Consider the following 24,950-nt stretch of genomic DNA (forward strand, 5'->3'; position numbering starts at 1 on the left):
GGGCGGTTCACAAAAATTAAAACCATAATAAAACAACCTACAGGTTAAAAACACAAATACAAAATACAGTATAAAAAGCACAACCAGGATAAAACCACGGGATACTAAAATCGGTATACCTCTGCTTGCACCATGCACAAGGATGCACCCATTGCAGAAGCAAATCCCATCTACCAAGTCCCTCAAAAAGAAAGTGCATGCTTCATATTGCAAGGTGAGAATTAGAGCAGAGTGTAGGGAGATGGGAAAGCAAAGGCAATAGCCACAGAGGGTGAGACTCGGGGCAAAGATAAAAATAAGGATAGAAGAGGAAAGCATATGTCCACAATACTCCTGATGCTAAAACGGGCTGCCATTTGCCAAATGGTAACTTGAAAGCCTGGAAGCAAGAAAAAGGGTACGTGACAAGGAGGAGCAGAAAGAGCTAGGAAATGTAAGGTCAGGTTAAATTCTCATCGAATGTTGCCGCATCTAAGGAATTCCTAGGGATTTAGAGCAAGTGGTGTCAGGTTAAATATCTGGCGTGTTGAACAGAAGACCTAAAGCAGCTCTTTATTCAACCGCAGAGGATACAAAGTGCTTGGAATGCAACAGAAAGGATGAGGAAGGAAGGAAGAAACTGGGGAGCATCATTATGGAAACACCCTCCCCCACAAGATTGCTAACTTCTCTTTCTATTGTAATGTGAGTGAATCATCAGTGAAAATAAGACAGAAACAGGCATTTAATAAAAGGTAAATATAAGGTTATATTGGAGGTTTTAACTGATACAATACTACAAACGAGAAGGATCTTGGAATTGTTGTACATCACAAGCTGAATATGAACCAACAGTGCGATATGGCTGCAAGAAAGGCAAATGCTATTTTAGGCTGGATTAATAGAAGTATAGCTTCCAAATCACGTGAGGTACTGGTTCCTTTCTATTCGGCCCTGGTTAGGCCTCATCTAGAGTATTGCGTCCAGTTCTGGGCTCCACAATTCAAGAAGGATGCAGACAAGCTGGAGCGTGTTCAGAGGAGGGCAACCAGGATGATCAGGGGTCTGGAAACAAAGCCCTATGAAGAGAGACTGAAAGAACTGGGCATGTTTAGCCTGGAGAAGAGAAGATTGAGGGGAGACAAGAGAGCACTCTTCAAATATTGAAAAGGTTGTCCCACAGAGGAGGGCCAGGATCTCTTCTCGATCCTCCCAGAGTGCAGGACATGGAATAACGGGCTCAAGTTAAAGGAAGCCAGATTCCAGCTGGACATCAGGAAAAACTTCCTGACTGTTAGAGCAGTACGACAATGGAATCAGTTGCCTGGTGAGGTTGTGGGCTCTCCGACACTGGAGGCCTTCAAGAGGCAGCTGGACAACCATCTGCCAGGGATGCTTTAGGGTGGATTCCTGCATTGAGCAGGGGGTTGGACTCGATGGCCTTGTAGGCTCGTTCCAACTCTGCTATTCTATGATTCTATGATCCTCCACTTAAAGTGTGTGTTTTCTTTTTAAAAAAGAAGTCCTACACTCCACCCACATATTTACTACCACCAATATTCTTTTTAATTCATATATTCACCTACACACACACACACACAGGTTTTTTTCTTTTCTTTTTTATTTCAAGAATTATTTAAAGCATCTTTTAGGCTGCTTGCACATTTATGGTAGCAGAAGGCGAAGACGAAGACGAAGACGAAGACGAAGACGAAGACGAAGACGAAGACGAAGAAGAAGAAGAAGAAGAAGAAGAAGAAGAAGAAGAAGAAGAAGAAGAAGAAGAAGTTGTTGTTGTTCCAGGAAGAGTTTCTCAAAATGCAAAACGGTTTTATTCATTTGAGGAGGGGTCGAGGGGAGAACTGTACTTTATTAAAAGGAAAATGACAAATAAGAGAAAGTACTTCTTCACACAACGCCTAGTTAAATTATGGAACTCACTACCACAAGATGTAGTGGGGGGTTGGACTCGATGGCCTTAAAGGCTCCCCCCAACTCGATTATTTTATGATTCTATGATTCTATGTAAAGCCAATTTGGATGGCTTTAAAAGGGGGTTGGATAAATTCCTGTAGGCAAAGGCTATCCATGGCTACTAACCCTGATACTATCCATGGCCTGGAACGCTCTTCCAGAACATTTGAGAACTACAAGTTCAACCACAGCTTTTAAAGCTCAACTAAAAACTTTTCTTTTTCCTAAAGCTTTTAAAACTTGATGTTGTGCAGACTTCTACTGTTACTTTCTACTGTTAGTTTTTCCCTACCCTGTGCCTGCTTACCCTTCCCTGTACCTGTTGGCATTCTCTTCCCCTCCTTATTGTTTTACTATGATTTTATTAGATTGTAAGCCTATGCGGCAGAGTCTTGCTATTTACTGTTTTACTCTGTACAGCACCATGTACATTGATGGTGCTATATAAATAAATAATAATAATAATAATAATAATGATAGTTGTGTGCTGTCTCCAGTATTTGAGGGATTAAGCATGTGTGCACCAGCTGCTGGGGATCATGGGTGAGAGGGTGCTGTTGCACCATATCCTGCCTTGTTAGTGCCTGGCCGATGGCTGGTTGGCCCCTGTGTGAACAGAGTGCTGGACTAGATGGACCCTTGGTCTGATCCAGCAGGGCTCTTCTTATGTCCTTATGAATACGATTCTCATAGAATCACAGGGGGGCGGGTGGGGGCCTTCGGGGCATTTACTTCAATTCCCTGCATCTAAAGGACATTTATTTGGCGGTAAGGGCCAGCTCACACACAGCTGGGTAGGAAACATATCGACACAGCAAGACAGAAGAGTGATTCTGGGGCTCTGAAACTCTTCATGCAACTAGGCTCCGTTCACACCACTACACTTAGGAATATATGAGGGTTTCAATTCACATGAAAATGCCCCATTCACAATCTTGAATGTGAATAGGACCACATTTTCTCTAGAAATGTCCACACATTTCCAAACTTGTATTTACACTTGCAAAATGTGTACATAATTCCCTAAATAAATATGTATATACTTTAAAAATGAAGCAAGGAAAACAACCTCTTGAAAAGTTAAAAGCATCCCTTTAAATCGTGAAGATGAGATTTATAATTGAAATGGGAACTGACCTTTCCTTAGCATATTGGAAATGCTTCACGCAAAGGCAGCAAACCATTGTGGTTTTCTACTGTTACTATGTAAAGCTACTGATATGGATTTCTATTTATTTTTCTATCACATATACCACCTAAAATTCATAGGATCATAGAATAATAGAACAGTAGAGTTGGAAGGGGCCTCTAAGGCCATCGAGTCCAACCCCCTACTCAATGCAGGAATCCACCTTAAAGCGTCCCTGGCAGATGGCTGTCCAGCTGCCTCTTGAAGGCCTCTAGTGTGGGAGAGCCCACAAACTCCCTAGATAACTGGTTCCATTATCGTACTGCTCTAACAGTCAGGAAGTTTTTCCTGATGTCCAGTCGGAATCTGGCTTCCTGTAACTTGAGCCCATTATTCCGTGTCCTGCACTCTGGGATGATGGAGAAGAGATCCTGGCCCTCCTCTGTGATACAACCTTTCAAGAATTTGAAGAGTGCTATCATGTCTCCCCTCAATCTTCTGTTCTCCAGACTAAACATGCCCAGTTCTTTCAATCTCTCTTCATAGGGCTTTGTTTCCAGACCCCTGATCATCCTGGTTGCCCTGCTCTGAACACGTTCCAGGTTTTCTTTATCCTTCTTCAAGTGTGGTGCCAAAACTGGATGCAATACTCAAGATGAGGCCTAACCAGGGCCGAATAGAGAGGAACCAGAACCTCGCATGATTTGGAAGCTATACTTCGATTGATATAGAAGTTCTATTAATATACTTCTATATTATATACTTCTATAATATGGAAGCTATACTTCTATTAATATAGAAGTTCTATTAATATACTTCTATATTATATACTTCTATAATATGGAAGCTATACTTCTATTAATATAGATGCTTTAGGGTGGATTCCTCCATTGAGCAGGGGGTTGGACTCAATGGCCTTGTAGGCCCCTTCCAGCTCTGCTATTCTATGATTCTATTATTCTATGAATACAGCCCAAATAGCATTTGCTTTTTTGCAGCCACATCTTTAAGCTTTAGTTTTTCTCTGCTTCTGTTTTCCAACAACCAAGGAACCTGTGTGTTTAACCTAAGGATGGAGACAGATCTGGGTAACAACTGGGTTTTATACTTTCAAAAATGGGGGAAGCAACCATTCTATAGTACTTCATCTGAGCACTGCAAGGGGCAATCATAGGTGCAGCGAGTAGAAGCTTGATTTCATGCCACCTAGTAGCATCATAGCAGAAGCTGATTGGGATGTCTGCTACATCCCCCGACATTCCATCTTTAGACAGTAATTCAAGGCAGGCTCAATGCCAGTGGTGGACAACTTTGGCCCTCCAAATATTTTGGGGATTTAAGTCCAAGCATTCCTGATTATTGACTCTGCTAAACAGGGCTGATGGGAGTTGGAAACCTACATCTGGAGGGCCATGAGCTGGCCACAGCTGTGCTCTGCCTTCAACAGCCCTCTCTTGTGAACCGCCAAGTGAGCTTCAGCTATTGGTCAGTATAGAAATGCAATAACCAAACAAAATAGCAGCCACCTTCCTGCCACCCCGTTCTCTGCTTTGTTTACCATTTACCTTGATGAAGAGTTCTAAGTGCAGCTTTAAACCTTTTTCCAGAGCTGCATGAGGATTTTGGTTTTGATTGGAAAATACGCGAGCGTGCCCTGTCCAAAGTCCTGAACACGATCTTAAGCACGAGTCCATTGAAAACGTCCACAAATTCCCAGGCGTGTGCTCGCGTTGGCTTTGCGCAACTTCCTTAGTTCGATTTTGCGCAAATTTCTTAATTTACGCAAATTCCCCTGTAGTCTGAATCATCCCTGCTTTAGTCTGTGGAGGAATTTTTGAGGGGATTTGCCTAAATTCCATGTTCGAGAGCGAGAAGTAGTTGCAAATGCAAAAAGAATTAAGGCGCAAGAAGAGTAGTAAGACGATGTTTAGAGAATCCTAGAGACCTTAAACATCTCTTGTCCGCCCATCCCTAGACCATAGGATTGGGACCTTTGCACCTGCAATTTGCATAGAAAAAAAAAACAATCTCCCACTTGATTGAATGCCCCCCCCCCCAGGTAAACTGCAGGTGTGCGTGTGTTACTGTGTGTTTCAGATTGCAATCATCATGTTCAGGAATGTTAAATGCATTTCTCCCCTCCCCCACGCAAGGGGCCCAATTTTCATGGAGTCTCCCACACTTCAGAATAAGTAAAAATGCTGTGATGTAGCTGCACACTACATAGTAAAGCCATTTGGCCCCAAGGATGAACCGCCCAGAGAGCTTCGGCTATTGGGCGGTATAAAAATGCAATAAATAAATAAATAAATAAATAAGGATGTAATGAAGTAGAGCTCAGGTGACTACGTCTGTTGCAGTTGTTCTTGTTCAAAGGAGCTAAAACACATCTCCTTTACACGTCGCTGCTACATGTATGCTACAGTTAATAAAGCCTAAGATTGTGTTTGCTTTTCTAGCAGCCATATCACACTGTTGGCTCATGTTGGGCTTGCGATCACCTAAAACACCTAGATCCTTTCCACAGGAACGGCTGCGAAGCCTCGTCCATCCTATACTTGTGCCTTCAATTTGTTGGACCTAAATGCAAGGCGTTTCATTCATCAGGAAGCAGGAGGCAGGTAAAACGACGAAGCTGATCGTGCTGTTGAGACACAGGGCTCATCTACACCAAGCAGGATATTGCACGATGAAAGTGGTCTGAATATATATATGCCGGCCCGAGGAAGCTCGTAGTCTTGGCTTTATATTTGATTCCTCGCTCTCCTTTATTCCTCATATCGAGGCAGTGGCTAAATCCTGTCGTTTCTTCCTGTATAATATTGCCAGGATCCGACCATTTTTGTCTGTCTCTTCTGCCAAGACTCTCGTTCACGCACTGGTTATCTCTCGGTTGGACTACTGCAACCTTCTTCTCTCTGGCCTTCCTTCGTCTCACATCAGGCCGCTGGTCTCTGTCCACCACTCTGCCACTAAGATCATCTTCTTGGCCCGCCGCTCTGACCATGTCACTCCACTTCTGAAATCTCTTCATTGGCTTCCAATTCACTCCAGACTCCAATACAAACTTCTCCTGTTGACCTTCAAACCTTTTCACGGCCTAGCTCCTGCCTATCTCTCCTCTCTCATCTCACACTATTGCCCCGCTCGTGCTCTCCGCTCCTCTGATGCCATGCTTCTCGCCTGCCCAAGGACCTCTACTTCCCTTACTCAGCTTCGTCCTTTTTCTTCTGCTGCCCCTTACGCCTGGAACGCTCCTCCAGAACACTTGAGAACTACAAACTCAATCACAGCTTTCAAAACTCAGCTAAAAACCTTTCTGTTCCCTATAGCTTTTAAATATTGAGTTTGTTCTGACTCTATACTGTTTAGCTTCACCCTACCCAGTGCCTGTTTACACTTCCCTGTGCCTGTTTGCATTCTCTTTCCCTCCTTATTATTTACTACAACTTTATTAGATTGTAAGCCTATGCGGCAGGGTCTTGCTATTTACTGTGTAATCTGTACAGCACCATGTACATTGATGGTGCTATATAAATAAATAATAATAATAATAATTCGAGGAGACCTTCTCCGCATCCCACCAATGCAACATATACGTTATGATGGGACAAGGGAGAGGGCTTTCTCTGTGGTGGCACCCCGACTGTGGAATGCCCTCCGCTTGGGAGGCCCGACTGGTGCCAACATTGACTGCATTTCGACGCCAAGTAAAAAACATGGCTTTTTAACAAAGCATTTGAGGATTAAACTCACTGGCACATTGTTTTAACTGTTTTAACTGCTTTTAAATTATATATTGTTTTAGCTTAGATCATGGTTTAATTTGTTTTTAACTGTGCATATTTATTGTTTAATACTGTATGTTTTTATCGGTATGCCGCTCTGAGATGTTAATGGTATAGGGCAGGATATAAATGTTTTAAATAAATAAATAAATAAATAATGCAGTATATCGACCCCAACAGTCATCATAGAATCATAGAATCATAGAATAGCAGAGTTGGAAGGGGCCTACAAGGCCATCGAGTCCAACCCCCTGCTCAATGCAGGAATCCACCCTAAAGCATCCCTGACAGGTGGTTGTCCAGCTGCCTCTTGAAGGCCTCTAGGGTGGGACAGCCCACAACCTCCTTAGGTAACTGATTCCATTGTCGTACTGCTCTAACAGTCAGGAAGTTTTTCCTGATGTCCAGCTGGAATCTGGCTTCCTTTAACTTGAGCCTATTATTCCATGCCCTGCACTCTGGAGAATCGAGAAGAGATCCTGGCCCTCCTCTGTGTGACAACCTTGCAAGTATTTGAAGAGTGCTTTCATGTCTCCCCTCAATCTGCTCTTCTACAGGCTAAACATGCCCAGTTCTTTCAGTCTCGTCAGTGCACTTCAATACCGCTATAAAGCAGTAGTGTGGCTCCTGCCTTTTATATACCACTTTCATAGTGCAATGACCTGCTTGGTATAGATTACGCCACAGGGAGCCACAACCAAACAGTGCGCACAAATAGTTTGGCCTGGTAAAAAAGCAATGTCCTAAGTCTCCAGCTCTGCACAGCCCTGGCCAATGTGGTGCTCAGTAATATGAGCTGACACTTCAGTGCGATAAGGCAGCGTGCTCAGACATCCCGTACCTGTATCATTTTGTAATTGCACTTCATCACAGACTGAACATGTTCTGAAGCTTTCAGAGCTAGGAAGCCTTTATTACCTGATAAACAGGAAACACTCCTGCAGCAGCTACATTAACCTGTATTTGCTGAGAGGCCTGAAGGGATTGCGATTCAGAACTGCAACTCCTGGGTTACAGCTTGGGAGGCAGGGAAAGGGATGGGCTGACAGAAAAATCAACAGAAAGCCAGAGCGTGGGTGATAAAATTCAAAGTCAATGTTAATGCCTATATGCCATGTTCCTCCTTTTCTCTCAAACACGACACTTGAGGGAGGGAGCGCCTCTCCCTTTATATGCCTGCCCGCGATTTGAGATCTGTTGCAGGAAACGTCCTCGGTGCCCCAGTACAAAACATACATTTTGATGGGACAGGGCTTTCTCTGTTGTGGCACCCTGGGTGTAAAAAGTTGGGGTGTGCACGGACCCCCCACTCCGCTTCACTTTAAGATCCGCCATTTTCGGATCGGCCCGCTCCGCCCCGCCCCCACTCCGCCTGTGCCCACTCCGCTCCGCTCGGAGCTCCGGATCCGGATCGGAGCTCCGGTCCCCCCCCATAGGGGGGGTTACCGGGCCCTGCCGCCATCGCCGCCCATGCAGCGACGGCGGCAGAGCCCGGTAAGGGACCAAGGGAGAGGGGGACCTTACCTGCCTCCGTCCGTGGTCCGTCGCCGTCTTCAATTGAGCCCGCGGTTCCAGCAGGAAGTCTGGGCCGCAAGGCCCAGACTTCCTGCTGGAACCACGGGCTCAATTGGAGACGCTGACGGACCGCGGACGGAGGCAGGTAAGGGAGAGGAGGGCGGGGGGCGTTACCGGGCCCTGCTGCTGTCGCCGCATGGGCGACAGCAACAGCGGCAGGGCCCGGTAAACCCCACTTACCTTTCCGGCGGAGCTCCGGATCGAGGCGAAGGATCCGCCTTCACCTCGATCCTCTTCGCCACGCTCCGCCGGCCCCCCAATCCTCTTCGCCTCCGCCTTAAGGGCAGGCGAAGCCCCCCGCTCCGCTACTGCTTCTCCGGTCCGATTAGAAGCGGAGCACATCCCTAGTAAAAAGCCCTCCCCTTGGAGGCCCAACTGGCGCAGGTACTGGCCTCCTTTTGGTGCCAAGTTAAAAGCTTTTTATCAAAGCTTTTGAAGGCTAAATTTGCCTAAACCTGCACAAAGATTAACTGTTTGATTGTGTTTTATTTCTATTTTGTACTGCTATTAGCTTGTCCTTACCTTTAACGTTTCTCATGTCCTAAATGGCTGGCAATGAGGGAGGGGAGGATGGATGAATAGGTGCCCAGTTATATAAGATGCCTGCCATCGTGGGCATAGCTGGCTGATCACATTAAAAAAAAATAAAAAAATCCCAGAAAACAAACTGGAGAGCCTAAAAGAACCTAAGTGCACTGGAGAGTTTCGGGCCGGAACTCCAAAACACTAAACTACTCAATTGCTTTAGAGGAGTTCTGTTGGTTTCGCAGTCTTCCTCAACCTGGGGCGCTCCAGATGTGTTGGACTGCATCTCCCAGAATGCCCCAGCCAGCAGAGCTGGCTCGAGAATTCTGGGAGTTGTAGTCCAACACATCTGGAGCGCCCCAGGTTGAGGAAGGCTGGTTTAGAAGGATTCAGAGGTGGGCAACGGGTCTGGAAACCAAGCCCTATGAGGAGAGACTGAAAGAACTGTTAAGCCTTGAGAAGAGAAGACTAAGGGGAGACATGATAGCACTCTTCAAGTACTTGAAAGGTTGTCACCCAGAGGAGGGCCAGGGTCTCTTCTCGATCCTCCCAGAGTGCAGGACATGGAATAACGGGCTCAAGTTAAAGGAAGCCAGATTCCAGCTGGACATCAGGAAAAACTTCCTGACTGTTAGAGCAGTACGACAATGGGACCAGTGACCCAGGGAGGTCGTGGGCTCTCCCACACTAGAGCCCTTCAAGAGGCAACTGGGCAGCCATCTGTCAGGGATGCTTTAAAGTGGATTCCTGCACTGAGCAGGGGCTTGGACTTGATGGCCTTATAGGCCCCTTCCAACTCTACTATTCCGTGATTCTACAATTGTATGAAATAAAGACAATGTTTAAGGGGAGCACTTTTCTTTGCAGCATGCCAGCTTCCCACTTAAAAAAAAAAGGGGGGGGGAGATCTTAAGAAATAAAATTAAAATCAGGAGGGTCAGAGAGCCCAGTAGACATCAACAGAAGTGTCCATTGATACCCACAGCCACCATGCAGTAGGCTCCTAGACTAATTAATGACAACTGCATGAATAAATGGAACTTCCCTTCCTGAAAATGTTCCATCCCCTTGCTTGATCAAAGAAGCTACACAGCCAAACCTTTCTGTTTAAAGATTCCGAAAAGCCTAGAATGTGTGCTATTGGAAGCCACTTCAGATTAAATGGATAATCACTTTGGTAGACAAGGCAACTTAAATAACTCTTTGGCCTGGCAATCAAAGTCAAAGGATCAGAGATGTGACACTCTCGGAAGAGTAGTGGCTTCCAGCTTCCGGCCTGACATAAATCTCCAGGAATAAGCCAGCCCTCACATTGAGCCAATGCACGGATTTCACTAAATATCAGCTTGATTGGATTAACGCTTCAGCCCCCTGAAGGACTCGGCTGAGCAATGAATGCCTGCCCCTGACAGCAACAGACACTGAGTCTGCATACATGAAATGTTAAGCAACTTTCTTCCCGTGGGGCGCTCTCCATTCAGACAATGTGCTCCTCCGTTCAAAGTGCAATGGTTCGAAATAGCGTTTTTCAAATGCAGTTTAGACATTTCTCTACAGAGGCAATCTCTTCCTGGTTTGGATTCACGGGACCTCTGTGGAGAATTTATCTAAAAGCCGGGAGGCAGGTTCCTCACTGTAGAACTTGTGTTTTTCAAAACTTCCTGCTTTCTTGGGAGACAATAACGAAGTTTGCTAAGTAATTTACAAAGCTTTATTCAAACATCTCTTCCCACCTGAAGAGAGTCTAATTTCTAAGATGAATGGAAAGCCCTTTCCCAAGACGTGTTAACTTCAGAGAGACTAGTTTTGAGGCAGCTTCTGACAGGACACCAGCTGGGCTGACTTTCTCTCGCCTTCCTTTCGCTCCACCCGTTTAGTTTGCGGCGTACTCTAGGATCAGCTAATTTCTCTGTGCTCTCCCCCTCGGAAGTATGTTGGCTTCCCACTGACTGTGTATTATTTGCTCTTGACAAGATAAGCTTTGGAGAGGGTTCACTCCTAGCTGGTAAAGAGCCCTTGAGAGCTTTCTCCCCCACTGGTACAGGCTGGCCTGATTCTGGCCCCGACTCCTCTACTTCAGAGTCTGATTCTGATTGATCACTTGAAACACTTTCTTCTAACTTAGGGGGAGAAGAGCTAGACATGACAGAACTGTGGGTCTGGCTGTTCCAGATGTTACACTTCTGAAAATGTAAGAGGAGCCTGATACTGGTAGGTTTGAACCTGTGCTCGAATCATTGGGATGGACTCTGGGAAAACAGGCTTCCCACTGTTTGGAAGCCTGTTTTCCCACTCATGGCCCCAAACCCCTCCCTGTTTGGATCCATCACCATTTGGGACTTTAAAAGCACTCTGCACATGGACTCTCTTCTATTTGGACTTTGGATTTCTCAGGACTGTGCCATGAAAAGTACTGTGAGGCTTTCATAGAATCATAGAATCATAGAATAGCAGAGTTAGAAGGGGCCTACAAGGCCATCAAGTCCAACTCCCTGCTCAATGCAGGAATCCACCCTAAAGCATCCCCGACAGATGGTTGTCCAGCTGCCTCTTGAAGGCCTCTAGTGTGGGAGAGCCCACAACCTCCCTAGGTCACTGGTTCCATTGTCGTACTGCTCTAACAGTCAGGAAGTTTTTCCTGATGTCCAGCTGGAATCTGGCTTTCTTTAACTTGAGCTCATTATTCCGTGTCCTGCACTCTGGGAGGATCGAGAAGAGATCCTGGCCCTCCTCTGTGGGACAACCTTTTAAGTATTTGTAGAGTGCTCTCATGTCTCCCCTCAATCTTCTCTTCTCCAGGCTAAACATGCCCAGTTCTTTCAGTCTCTCTTCATAGGGCTTTGTTTCCAGACCCCTGATCATCCTGGTTGCCCTCCTCTGAACACGCTCCAGCTTGTCTGCGTCCTTCTTGAATTGTGGAGCCCAGAACTGGACGCAATACTCTAGATGAGGCCTAACCAGGGCTGAATAGAGAGGAACCAGTACCTCACGCGATTTGGAAGCTATACTTCTATTAATGCAGCCATATCACACTGTTGGCTCATATTCAGCTTGTGATCTACAACAATTCCAAGATCCTTTCCATAGACTTGAACTCGGATTTCCTTTGGATTGTGTGTTTGTGGTCAGCTCAGCGCAGAGGCAGGCTGGGATTAACCATCAGACTTTTTCTCCACCGACTCAGGTGGTGGGTAGTTCCCTGGGCTGAAGTACAAGCATGGGACTCCTTGTGCCTGAGGTTTTACCTTCCCTGTGACTGTGTGTGTTATCGACCGCTCAGTGTAAGGGTAGACTGAGGTTGATTTTTTATTGTTAGAGTTCTCCCCTGAGAATCCTGACAAAGGTAAGTTTGCACAGATTCTGACATTCCAGCCGAATTCTAATTAAATCTACCTACAACTTGCAAGGCCTTGCTGAACCCTATACCTGACACTGGCTTCCTCGGAGGAAAAGCAAGGTGGAAATGAAATCAATGCATACAACTCTACAGTTTTGCAAAATGTGTTAGCAAAGCTGGATTCAACGTACAAAATTGCCATTGCCTCGCCCCAAGTGTCCCACTTAACACATTGTGTAGATCAGATGACAACTGCAAATGCTGCATTCTCAGCCATCCCCACACACAACCCCTGCCATCTGAATTAGCTCTTCCATGCAGCTGATACCAGCCCTGATAAACACACTGTGACTAGATATACTTAATCCCAACAGCTTTAACGTTAAACTGGGAAGGTATTACTTTGAAGGGCTTAACATATTAATAGACATGAAACACCATTTCAAAATATTTATGGAAATCACTCGCATAAAGCTTATACAAGCAGAATAACAAAACCCAAAGAAATAGTATTAAAATCCTACCCTCCATTAGAAATGTGGACACTTGAAAGCTTCTGTCTGACATAAATGTTTTATCTTTCTATCTCTATATATCTGCCAGCACTTGACAATTGAACTCATTGGATTCCTTGGGCACTGCAGTGATTTATTTATTTATTAAAATTATTTTAACAGAAGTAGATGGCAATTTGTTCTAAAACCTATTACATCTCAATTCAAAATTTTGATAGGCAGCTGGACAACCATCTGTCGGGGATGCTTTAGGGTGGATTCCTGCACTGAGCAGAGGGTTGGACTCGATGGCCTTGTAGGTCCCTTCCAACTCTGTTATTCTATGATTCTATGAATTAGTTACCTAGGGAGGATGTGGGCTCTCCCACACTAGAGGCGTTCAAGAGGCAGCTGGACAACCATCTGTCAGGGATGCTTTAGGGTGGATTCCTGCCTTGAGCAGGGGGTTGGACTCGATGGCCTTGTAGGCCCCTTCCAACTCTGCTACTCTATGATTCTATGATTCTATGAATTTCTGTATTAATCTCAGTGGTCTACCCTGAAAAATTTCTTGGGTGCTGCCAGATACAATGGGACAACCAATGGTTACCAGTAACAGAGCCTTCTCTGTAGTGACCCCTGTCTGTGCAAAGCCCTTCTCAGGGAGATCTGCCTGGCACCCTCCCTGTATATGTTTAAACATCAGATTAACCCCTCCGCTTCTAGAAAGTATTCATTATTACCTTTACTCTTGGCTCTTTAACATTTTCCATGTTTTAATACATGGATATTTTCGTTGTTGTATTTATTGTTTTGGTTCTGAAGTTACGGGAGTTGTTGTTGATGTATGACTGTAAACTGCCCCAATGACACCTGCCAGTTGTGTGGTATATAAGTTTAATAAATGAATATTCAAATTATGTGGGTAATTATTCATTAGATATTTTACTAAGCATGTGGGTCATCGCCTTGGAAGATCTTAATTAAATGCTCTGCCTGCTACACTTTGTAAGTTTATCCCCAAGGGAATGGTGTACCGATTAAAGGGGAGATTTAAATTCCATGGAGCTGCCAACATGACCAGAGCTGTCAGCTCTCCTGGAACCATCAGGCCGGAGATTCGCTACCGGCACGGGCTTCTGGACAGCCCAATTAGAGCCCAATGTCTTTTGCTCAGCATTTCTGCCAGTGGTTGGATACAGAGTCTGCCTGCACGGCTGAGCAGATGAGCTAAGATCATGTAAAAGAAGGCTGCCCTTTAGGTATCTCAGGCCCATATCATTTAGGACAGGGGTGACCAGTAGGTAGATCTCCAGATGTTTTGGACTTCAACACCCAGAAGCCCCTGCCAGCATGGCCGGTGTTCAGGAATGTTGGGAGTTGGACGTCCAAACCATTCTGAAGGTCTACTTTCTTTCCACACTTGATTTAGGACTTTAAAGACAATAACTGCCACTTCAACCTTGGCTTGGAAACAGGCCAGGAGTTAAGGAAGGTTTCACAATAAAGGTGTCAAAACTCTGCTTGCTTTGAATAGAGATGTGTGAAGCAGCCGGACGCAAGCTGAATTCCACCTCGAAGCTTGTTCTGACTCGAGTCCATATCAGTTTGCAAGCTTTGATTTTTATTTGATTTTTATTTATTTTTTGCATGAAAATCTGTGGGCATTTCCCTGCGTATTTGTTCCAAATGCACACATCAGTTGTGTGCATCTTTCAAATGTATGCATCCCTCTCCCATGGATTAAAGTGCATTTGTGCGCATTTTTCAAATGCGTGTAAGCCTCAAATGACATTGCAAGTTGGGAAACGTATGAACTTTGACTTCAGATTGCATCCCTGTGCATGTTTGCGCTGGATGGTGTGAAGTGGGTCAATCTTCATCAGAAATGAACTAAACAAATTATTCATACACCCTTAGTTTTGAACTAGGTGAATTTTCCAAACACTTTTTAAAGGCAGCCTCACACAAAGTCTGTAACCATAAGAACATAGGAAGAGCCCTTCTGGATCAGACCAAGGGTCCATCTATTCCAGTATTTTGTTCACACAGTGGCCAACCAGCTGTCGACCAGGGACCCACAAGCAGGACACAATGCAACAGCACCCTCCCATCCATATTAGCCACCAAGTGGTGCATATACTGTAGGCTTAGTGCCTCTGATACTGGAGATAGCACACAACCATAAGGGCTAGTAGCCCTTGATAGCCTTTGCCTCCAGGAATGTATCTGTCATGTCTAACCCTACTGCCCCTGTTTCGGGAGAAGGGGTTTCAGGTAATCAATCAGAATCAGATTCAGAACTAGAAGACGCAGCGCCAGACACCAGCCAGACCATACCCGTGGGGGAGGAAGCTCTCACGGGAGAGGCCTCAGCTGGTAATCAGCCCACTCCAGAGCTTATCTCCTCAAGGCCAAATCCTACACCCTCAGAGGGAAACGAGGGAGCTTCCGGGGGTGAGCATTCTGAAACACTAACTGATGCTAGAATCCGCCAGAAGCTCAAACGCACAGTGCGTAAAGAAGCTGTGAGAAAGTCGGGAGAGATTGCACCAGAAACTACCACCGCACCAGGCGCCTTGAAGTTACAAGCATTTGAGAAGTAACTCCTCTCTCTCTTCTTCAATGGACAATTGTCTTGCTTAGTTTGCATAGTAATTGCTTAGTTTCAAAGAGGTAGACTCTATTCAGGTTAAAGAGATGTTTGTTGCTTAATAAAGACTTTGTAGATTACTTAGCAAGCCTCATCATTTGCCTCCCATCGAAAGTATGTGGGCTTGGGAGGGACAGGACAGTACCCAACTGCCTTTTAAAGCCATCCAAACCGTAATCTAACCTAGACCTGATGAAGAGGCCCACCTTTTCCAGGGAAGGCTGTGGCTTGTGAGCCCAACTATGCTGTAAAAATCATCCTTTACCACGCAGAGCAAAGTCATGTCCAGAAGAGCTCCAAAGCTGTGAGCCAGATTAAGAACATAAGAACATATGAAGAGCCCTGAGTCTGGATCAGACCAAGGGTCCATCTAGTCCAGCACTCTGTTCACACGGCGGCCAACCAGTCATCGGCCAGGGACCAACAAGGCAGGACATGATGCAGCAGCACCCTCCCACCCATGTTCCCCAGCAACTGGTGCTGGGGAACATGGGTGGGAGAATTCTTGGGTTTGAGAATGTAACTCCATCCAAAAGAGGCTACCTGCTCAGCCCTCCATCAGCTTGCCTACAGACCAAAGTCACCTCTGTCTTGCCCAGATTAAGTTTTAGCTTGTTAGGCTATGTTCACTCTATCACTGAGTAGAGACTTTCATTCAGGTGCTCAATACATTTCATAGACTGTATTTCACCAATTGCTACAACGATCCTGTAAAGTATGCCAGGATCATTATCCTCATTTTTACAGATAGGGTGGGGCTGCTTATGGCCATTCATGTAGTTCAGGGATGAAGTGAGATTTTATTTGATTGGTTGATTATTACATGTATATCTCTTGTAAGGAACCCAAGGCATAAGAACATAAGAAATGCTATGCTGGATCAGACCAAGGCTCCATCTAATCCAGCACTCGGTTCATACAGTGGCCAACCAGCTGTCGACCAGGGACCAACAAAGCTGGACATGGTGCAATAGCAACCTCCCACCCATGTTCCCCAGCAACTGGTGCACAGGGGCTTACTGCCTCAAATACTGGAGATAGCACACAACCATCAGGGCTAGTAGCCATTGATAGCCTTCTCCTCCAGGAATTTATCCAACCCCCTTCCTTCCTTCCTTCCTTCCTTCCTTCCTTCCTTTGTCAGCAGTGGCCCGTTGGCCACAGATGGTCTCAGATGCTCATTTTATTATTTTTCCTTTAAATACATCATAGCCAACAAAAGGGGGCTTATTCCCAAGTCAATGTGGTGAGAGCATCAGAGCCACAGAAGCTCCATATTATCAGAGCTCCATATTATTCCTGTAGTCGTGACGGTGCCATGATTTAAGAGAGCTTAAAACGCAAAACTGCACCTGCTCAAAGGTACAGTAGATGAGAACCTAAGAACCTCGATGGATCAGACCAAGGGTCCATCTAGTCCAGCATTCTGTTCACACAACTGTCGATGGGGAATCTACAGATGCAACACGAGTGCAACAGCACCCTCCCACCCATGTTCCCCAGCAACGGGTGCACACAGGCTTACTGTCTCAGATACTGGAGGTAGCTCATAGCCATCAGGGCTAGTAGCTATTGGTAGCCTTCTCCTCCAGGAATGTATCAAAGCCTCTTTTAAAGCCATCCAACTTGGTGGTCATCACCACACCTTGTGGTAGTGAATTCCATAAAAGGCAGCTTACATAACCGTCTTCCTCTCCCTTTTATCCTTAAAACAATCTAGTGAGGTGGGTTGGGCTGAGAGTCTGTGACTGTCGTGCTTCCCAAAGCCTCCCACCTTATTGGGAGACTATGGGCTCATCTACACCAAGCAGGATATTCCACTATGAAAACAGTATGAAAGTGGTATATAAAAGGCAGGAGCCACACCAAGCAGGATATAGTGGTATGAAAGCAGCATGAAAGCGGTATATGGTAGGTGTCGATGGGCCCCAACAGTTGTCAGTGCACTTCAATACTGCTATAAAGCAGCAGTGTGGCTCCTGCCTTTTATATACTGCTTTCATACCGCTTTCATAGTGCAATATCCTGCTTGGTGTAGCTGAGCCCCTATGAAGAGGCCTGCCACATAATCCACAAAGCTTTATTCAGGCAATAAACAGCTCTTCCCACCTGAACAGAGTCTAACCTCTGGGACAGAGCTTTCCAAACTTTTCATGTCGGTGACACACTTTTTAGACATGCATCATTTCGCAACACAGCAATTCAGTTTTACTAGCAAACCGGAGGTTAAACTAACCCCTTATAAGAGATACGGACACATACATAAATTGTAATTGTGAAATGTATGGGGACACAACATATGAAAACCTTTCATTTATATTTTATTAAAAATATATGATTTGTAAGATAATAACATACATTTCCAAGATTGTTGTCATGAGTAACAATAATGTAAATCTGTGCAAGAATTTTTTTAAAAAATGAATAACACCAATAACTACTTACCATTTTAATGAGATGTATGAGGTTGATGGGATGAACACAGCTTTTGAATATTTGGTGGAATATTAAATAAAGACACTCGCATTTTGTCATCAAGCATTTTTAAGCTTCTACAATTCAGTGTCTTTAAGTTTGTCATTGTTGAAAAGGATACTTCACCAAGGTATGTAGTAGAAAACTGCAGAAGAATTTTTAATGCTTTTTTATCTATGTTTGGATGCATTTTTGAAACGTGAATCCAAAAGCTGTCCAAGGGCCTTGCTAGACCTAACTTAAATTTTTTTTTATTTTATTTATTTATTTATTACATTTTTATACCGCCCAATAGCCGAAGCTCTCTGGGCAGTTCACAAATCTGGGCATGTGGAGGGGCAAGCCCCCGCTAGAAGGAGCACGGGCTGTCGCTCCTATCCACACGTCGATGTGACGGGGTAAAGGAAAGCCCTGCCACGTCAGCCATTTTGTTTTATATCTTAAAAGGGCCATGTGCACAGGAGCGCACCAGCGATAAGGGTAGTGCACCATACTAATCGGCATCTTTGCTGCGTAAAAATGCATGCAAGTTGGTATTGCTTATTTCACGTAGACCCAGAGGCTTCTCGTTCCATTCGCGCGACACACCTACACCCTGCAGCTGACACACTAATGTGTCACGACACACGGTTTGGAAAGCTCTGCTCTAGGAACTTTCTTCTAGGCAAAACCATGCAAACTAAGCGAGACCGTTGTCCTTTCAAGAAAAAAGGGAAAGCCTTTTCCCAGAACGCTTAAACGTCAAGGAGGCTGGTTCTGAAGAAGTCTTTGGCGAGAAGCTAGCAGGGCCAAACTTCTCTCGCCTTCCTTTAGCTCCACCCATTTCAATCTGCGGTGGTGTCTAGGATCAGCCAGCCCTGATGTGCCCTCCCCCTCTGAACCATACTGATTTCCCACAGACTGTGTTGTTAACGTTTTTAGTGATAAGGTCTGGTGAAAGTTCATCCCCAGCTAGTGAAGAGCCCGTGAGAATTACCTCGCCAACCTCCCATGTAGGCTGGTACATTTTTGGCGCTGTCTCTTCTGCTTCAGAACCTGATTCCGATTGATCGCCAGAAACTCCTTCCCCCCAGCCTAAGGTGAACAGGCCTAGGCACGACAGGGACTGCCCCAACATCACCCAGTGAATTTCATCGTTGAGCAGGGACTGGAACCTAGATCTACCACGTCCCAGTCCAACATTCTCACCACGATGCCACACTGGCTCTGTAGTGAACACAGGAGTGAAATTAGTGGCCAACGTATGTCAGAAAATACGTAACACACCTTTTCATTTCTTCTTCTATTTGAAGTCACCAACAGCACTGGGTCACGTGTTTTTACAAAAATGAACTTAATTGTCTTTCCCAAACAATAATGCAGACGCCCCCATTAAGGACACAATCCTATGTATGTTTAGACAGAAAACAAACAAACAAACACCCTATTCCTCAGCCTGCTCATACTGAGTAGGACTTTAGGACCTAAACATTTTTATTTATTTTTACAGATCCCCCACCCCACCCCCACAATTCATTTTCCTTCTTTGACACTGGCATTACTGTGTCCTTTGAAGCAGAGCTGCACACAGTCTTAAAACACGTGACTCTTTTACTGTGCAATTAAAGCCCTACTTAAAAATGTAAACAATAAAAGCTATCAAGCTACCAAATGCTCTCCCATTATTCTCTAAACACCTTCTAAATCAGAGGGTGCTCAAGGAGAAATAGGTGACCAGCTTGGGAGAAACAAGGGCTGTAGAAGTTCAGAAAAGAGAAGGAAGTACTCGAGAGTGGAGGATTTCCATCCTATTAGGTCCTGGGAATGCCCAACAACACTACCGTACCTGGTGGTGGCTCTGTGGCAGCGTCCGACCTTGCATGCTTACCGAATACGGTTTTCCTTAAATAGGAAATGGAAGTCACAATTTCCCAGCAGTATTTTTCACTCCTCAAAGAACTGGAAAACTCCCAGGCTTCAATGTTACCCAGTATCTAGGCGTATAAAGCTAGCCCTGCTGGGCTGGACCAAAGGCCTATCTAGTGTGGACCACTATTCTGTTTGTTTATTTATTTATTTATTTATTCATTGCACTGATATACCGCCCCCATAGCCAGGGCTCTCTGGGTGGTTTACAGAAATTCTAAAATTAAGATAAAAACGAGTATACACAATTTAAAATTCTAAAACACAGAACATACACACATAAAGTATTAAAAACCGTTAAAAAACTAATCATGTGGGTGATTAAGATGTGCCACCATATGCCTGGGCAAAGAGGAAAGTCTTAACCTGGCGCCAGAAAGATAGCAGCGTTGGCGCTGGGCGAGCCTCGTCAGGGAGATCGTTCCATAGTCTGGGGGCCACCATCGAAAAGGCCCTGTCCCTCGTTGCCACACTCCGAGCCTCTCTCGGAGTAGGTACCCGGAGGAGAACCTTAGATGTTGAACGTAGTAACTGGGTATATTCACGTCAGGAGAGGCGTTCCGTCAGGTATTGTGGTCCCAAGCCGTGTAAGGCTTTATAGGTCAAAACCAGCACCTTGAATTGGGCTCGGAAACATACAGGCAGCCAGTGGAAGCGGACCAGAGCAGGTGTTATACGGTCGAACCTTCTGGTTCCCGAAATCAATCTGGCCGCTGCATTTTGCACGAGCTGCAGCTTCCAAACCGTCTTCAAAGGCTGCCCCATGTAGAGGGCATTGCAATAATCTAACTTGGAGGTTACCAGAGCATGGACGACTGAAGCTAGGTTATCCCTGTCTAGATAGGGCTCCTACAAGTGGCCAGCCTGATGACTATGGGGAGCCCACCAGAAAGGCATGAGGGCAATAGCCCACTCCTACTGTTGGGAATGCAGTGACTGGTATTCAGACACACGCTACTTCTGATCCTGGAGCCATACAGTCATCATAACTAGCAGCTTTCATCTTGGATGAAATGGTAACATCTCCCTTAAAAGGCACCTAGGTTGATGGCCCTCACCACATGCTGTGAAGGCAACTCTAATTGTTTAACAACGTGCTTTGTGAAGAAGTCCTTTCTTTTCTCTGCCCTAAATAGGCTGGCTACTTATAAACACATACAATAGAAAAACAACAACCAACGAATATAATATAATAATAATAATAATAATAATAATAATAATAATAATAATAATAATATAGAAAGAAGTGATACCAATAAAACCTGCAGCCCAAAGACGAATCAGATGGGTCTTCAAAGCCTACCTGTAAAATTGCAAACAATTGACCCATTGTACACCTGATCGAAGCTGATTCAAGAGGTGTAGGGCCACCACTGAAAAGACCTCCTGCCCTTGGCAGCAGCCAGGTGAGAAGAGCGTCTCGTAAGACTAATTTGATCTCATTTTTTGATAGGATAACCTCCCTTGTGGACTGTGGGAATGCTGCGGACATCATATATCTTGACTTCAGCAAAGCTTTCGACAAAGTGCCCCATGATATTCTGATTAAGAAACTAGCTAAAAATGGGCTAGATGGAACAACTATTAGGTGGATTCACAGTTGGCTACAGAATCGGGGGTTGGACTCGATGGCCTTGTAGGCCCCTTCCAACTCTGCTATTCTATGATTCTATGATAATGGCCCCAATAAGGGCAAAGGTGGTCCTTCAAATAACTTGGGGTCAAAACCAGCATTTTAAACTGTTCTTGAATACACACTGCCCTGATTATTTTCCTTCTATTTCTTTTTTAAGTATGAAAAGTCTGTGTGTAAATTACTTTCTGTCCAAGTTATGTTGATGTCTGTGTAGCTCATTGTCATGACAACCACATCTCTCTGAACCTAAGGCAGATATACTGTAGACAGGATGTAAGGGGCTGTCACTAGTACACATGGAGTCTAGTTTAAGAGATTTATTATCCGATTTTCTCCTTAAAAGCTGAAGTTTCTGAACTGTCTTCAAAGGCAGCTCCAAGTACAGTGTGCTACGGTAGTCCAGCCTGGATGTCAACAGAGCAAGAATAACTGAGGAGGCAAGATCCTTCATTTTTTGATAGAATTGCAGCTGACGTACCAGTTTAAGCTGGGAAAAAGTACCAGCTTAGAACCGAATTAAACGGTAGCAAATGCAAAAATACATATGAGGGACAGGGGAGGAAGTTGGAAGAAAAGAGGGTAACAGACAAACACAGACACATGAAAGAGACTCACAATCCATCACGCAGTTCTGGTGTGTCATTTGGTGTCCCCAGAGACTTCAGGCTCCTTTCCAGAGATGTCACTGTCAGAAGAAGAGAAACACTGTTGGAACATCTTACAGGGCAGAGTTCAGGAGCAACTAAGTTAGCAAGTGCTATTCCATTATATCTTTGCATCAACCTAAAGACAAAGACCATGATCAGTGCTAAAACATGTGAGGTCACATTTTGATTTAAGATAATCTTATCAAAAACTCAGTAGGCTTTCCTCAATCAGTGTGGTGTAGTGGCTAGAGTATTGGACTGGGAGTCGGGAGATCCAGGTTCTAGAGTCATAGAATCATAGTATAGCAGAGTTGGAAGGGCCCTACAAGGCCATTGAGTCCAACCCCCTGCTCAATGCAGGAATCCACCCTAAAGCATCCCTGACAGATGGTGGTCCAGCTGCCTCTTGAATTACTCTAGTGTGGGAGAGCTCACAACCTCCCTAGGTCACTGATTCCATTGTCGTACTGCTCTAACAGTCAGGAAGTTTTTCCTGATGTCCAGCTGGAATCTGGCTTCCTTTAATTTGAGCCCGTTATTCCATGTCCTGCACTCTAGGAGGATCGAGAAGAGATTCTGGACTTCTAGTCCCCACTAGCCCATGGAAACCCACTAGGTGACTTTGGGCCAGTCACAGACACTCAGTCCAACCTCCCTCACAGGGCTGTTGTTGTGAGAACAAAATGGAGAGGAGGAGGAGGATTATGCATGCCACCTTGGGTTCCATGGAGGAAAAAAGGTGGAATATAAATGCAATAAATAAATAAATAAATTGAATAAACTTTCACCAGATGCTTCATCCGAGAAGGAATTCCACATGCACACATACAGAGACAAACCTCTGCTTTTTGCTTCAAATGTTAACACAGGTGAAATTGCAGTAGCAAGAATATTCCCATTTGGCAGATAGGGTGACCGAGGCTGTCGGGCAGGAGAATGCAAAATCCCAGTCAATAAATCCACTGCAGAGTGGAGATGCCATCCTTAGTCCAGGACAAAACATCTGGTGGGCATCTGCAGCCCTCCAGATGTTTGACCTAAAACTCCCACCAGCCTTAATCACCATAGCCAATGGTGAAGCATCATGGGAGTTATAGGCCAAAACATTCAGAGGGCCACAAATTGCAACTTCTGCTTTGGTCCCAAAAGTTATGCCTCAACAAAATCCCACACCTCACCACTGCAGCTTGCATGGATTTTCTTTGCAGGAAAATAGACAATGCAAAAATAAGGAAGTCTTATAAAATCCCACCCATGAATTGAGGCTCTTACATTAGAAGAGCTCTTACATCTGATCAACAAAACAAAACAAAACCATGAATCTTGCCAAATCCTGAAGTTTTCTTCCATCACCGAATCCCTTTTCTAGCTTTCACAGGAGTTAATAAGGCGCTTCCTAGTAAACACCAAATATTTTAGCTCTGTACTGACATAGCAAACCTTTATCGTTATAATCCACAATAAGGATATTACACATCAAGGCTGTTCCTAAATTGGTAGCATGGAGACATGGTGCTGGAAGCATCGAGATTAAGCACGTTTCAGATTAATTTATAGCCATGTGATAAACTAACTTTGCATTTCACTTTCAATTGTAAATTTATCGTAAATGGAAATTAATGACATCATAGGGCACCACTGTTTTATAAGAAAATATTTAAGTATGTGCACAGCTCCCCCACAGAAATCAATGAGACTAACAAGAGTTGAATGTGAGCTGGATGGTGCCTCATAATTAGTAAAATCTCTCTCTCTCTCTCTCTCTCTCTCACACACACACACACACACACACATTTAATTTATATGAATAAGCAGAATTAGTCCTTCATTTTAGACACAGGTGTGCTGATGATTGGGAAGGGGGAATGCTGATGATGACAAAGGGGGGGGGGAGACATGGACTTCAAACGTACCTTAAGAGTGTCCTTTAATCAAGACACTTCATTATTATGCATTGCCTACATCATCAGAAATAAAGAACTGCTTGACAAAAGTGAAGCTAGCATCTAAGAACTCACAGAGTTTAGATTATAATATACCTAGGGATCTCTACTTTGGTTAACACAGAAATCACATTTGAGTTAAGTATTCTCAATGCCTGGGCCTGGAATATCTAAAGAAACGCCCTCTCCCATATGAACCTATCACCTGTGATCATTTTGAGGACCCTTTTTATATAGAATCATAGAATAGTAGAGTTGGAGGGGCCCATAAGGCCATCGAGTCCAACCCATCCAAAGAGCTTTGGGTAGTATAGAAATGAAAATAATAATAATGCCATAACTATTCCATTAGTCATAGAATCATAGAATCACAGAATCACAGAATAGCAGAGTAAGGCCATCGAGTCCAACCCCCTGCTCAATGCAGGAATCCACCCTAAAGCATCCCTGACAGATGGTTGTCCAGCTGCCTCTTGAAGGCCTCTAGTGTGGGAGAGCCCACAACCTCCCCAGGTCACTGGTTCCATTGTCGTACTGCTCTAACAGTCAGGAAGTTTTTCCTGATGTCCAACTGGAATCTGGCTTCCTTTAACTTGAGTCCATTATTCCGTGTCCTGCACTCTGGGAGGATCGAGAAGAGATCCTGGCCCTCCTCTGTGTGACAACCTTTTAAGTATTTGAAGAGTGCTCTCATGTCTCCCCTCAATCTTCTCTTCTCCAGGCTAAACATGCCCAGTTCTTTCAGTCTCTCTTCATAGGGCTTTGTTTCCAGACCCCTGATCATCCTGGTTGCCCTCCTCTGAAGGCATATGTCCATGCCCTTTCAGTTTAGGTAACTAGCTTACAAAGAATGGGACACATTCTATTGTTGTTGTTGTTAATGATGATGA

The 24,950-nt window shown here is 44.7% G+C and overlaps 1 protein-coding gene across 2 annotated transcripts in view; it reads right to left on the reverse strand.

Annotated features, from left to right (window-relative positions):
- TSNARE1 (t-SNARE domain containing 1) overlaps positions 1-24,950 on the reverse strand; it is a 504,015-nt gene that overhangs the window by 278,522 nt on the left and 200,543 nt on the right. For both annotated transcript variants that reach the window (XM_063131213.1, XM_063131212.1), the window contains exon 5: positions 22,086-22,155. In XM_063131213.1, the coding sequence (XP_062987283.1) occupies positions 22,086-22,155 (70 nt within the window). The remainder of the gene's footprint in view (positions 1-22,085; positions 22,156-24,950) is intronic.

The sequence above is a fragment of the Elgaria multicarinata genome, chromosome 7 (assembly GCF_023053635.1).
Source record: "Elgaria multicarinata webbii isolate HBS135686 ecotype San Diego chromosome 7, rElgMul1.1.pri, whole genome shotgun sequence".
Lineage (NCBI taxonomy): Eukaryota > Metazoa > Chordata > Lepidosauria > Squamata > Anguidae > Elgaria > Elgaria multicarinata.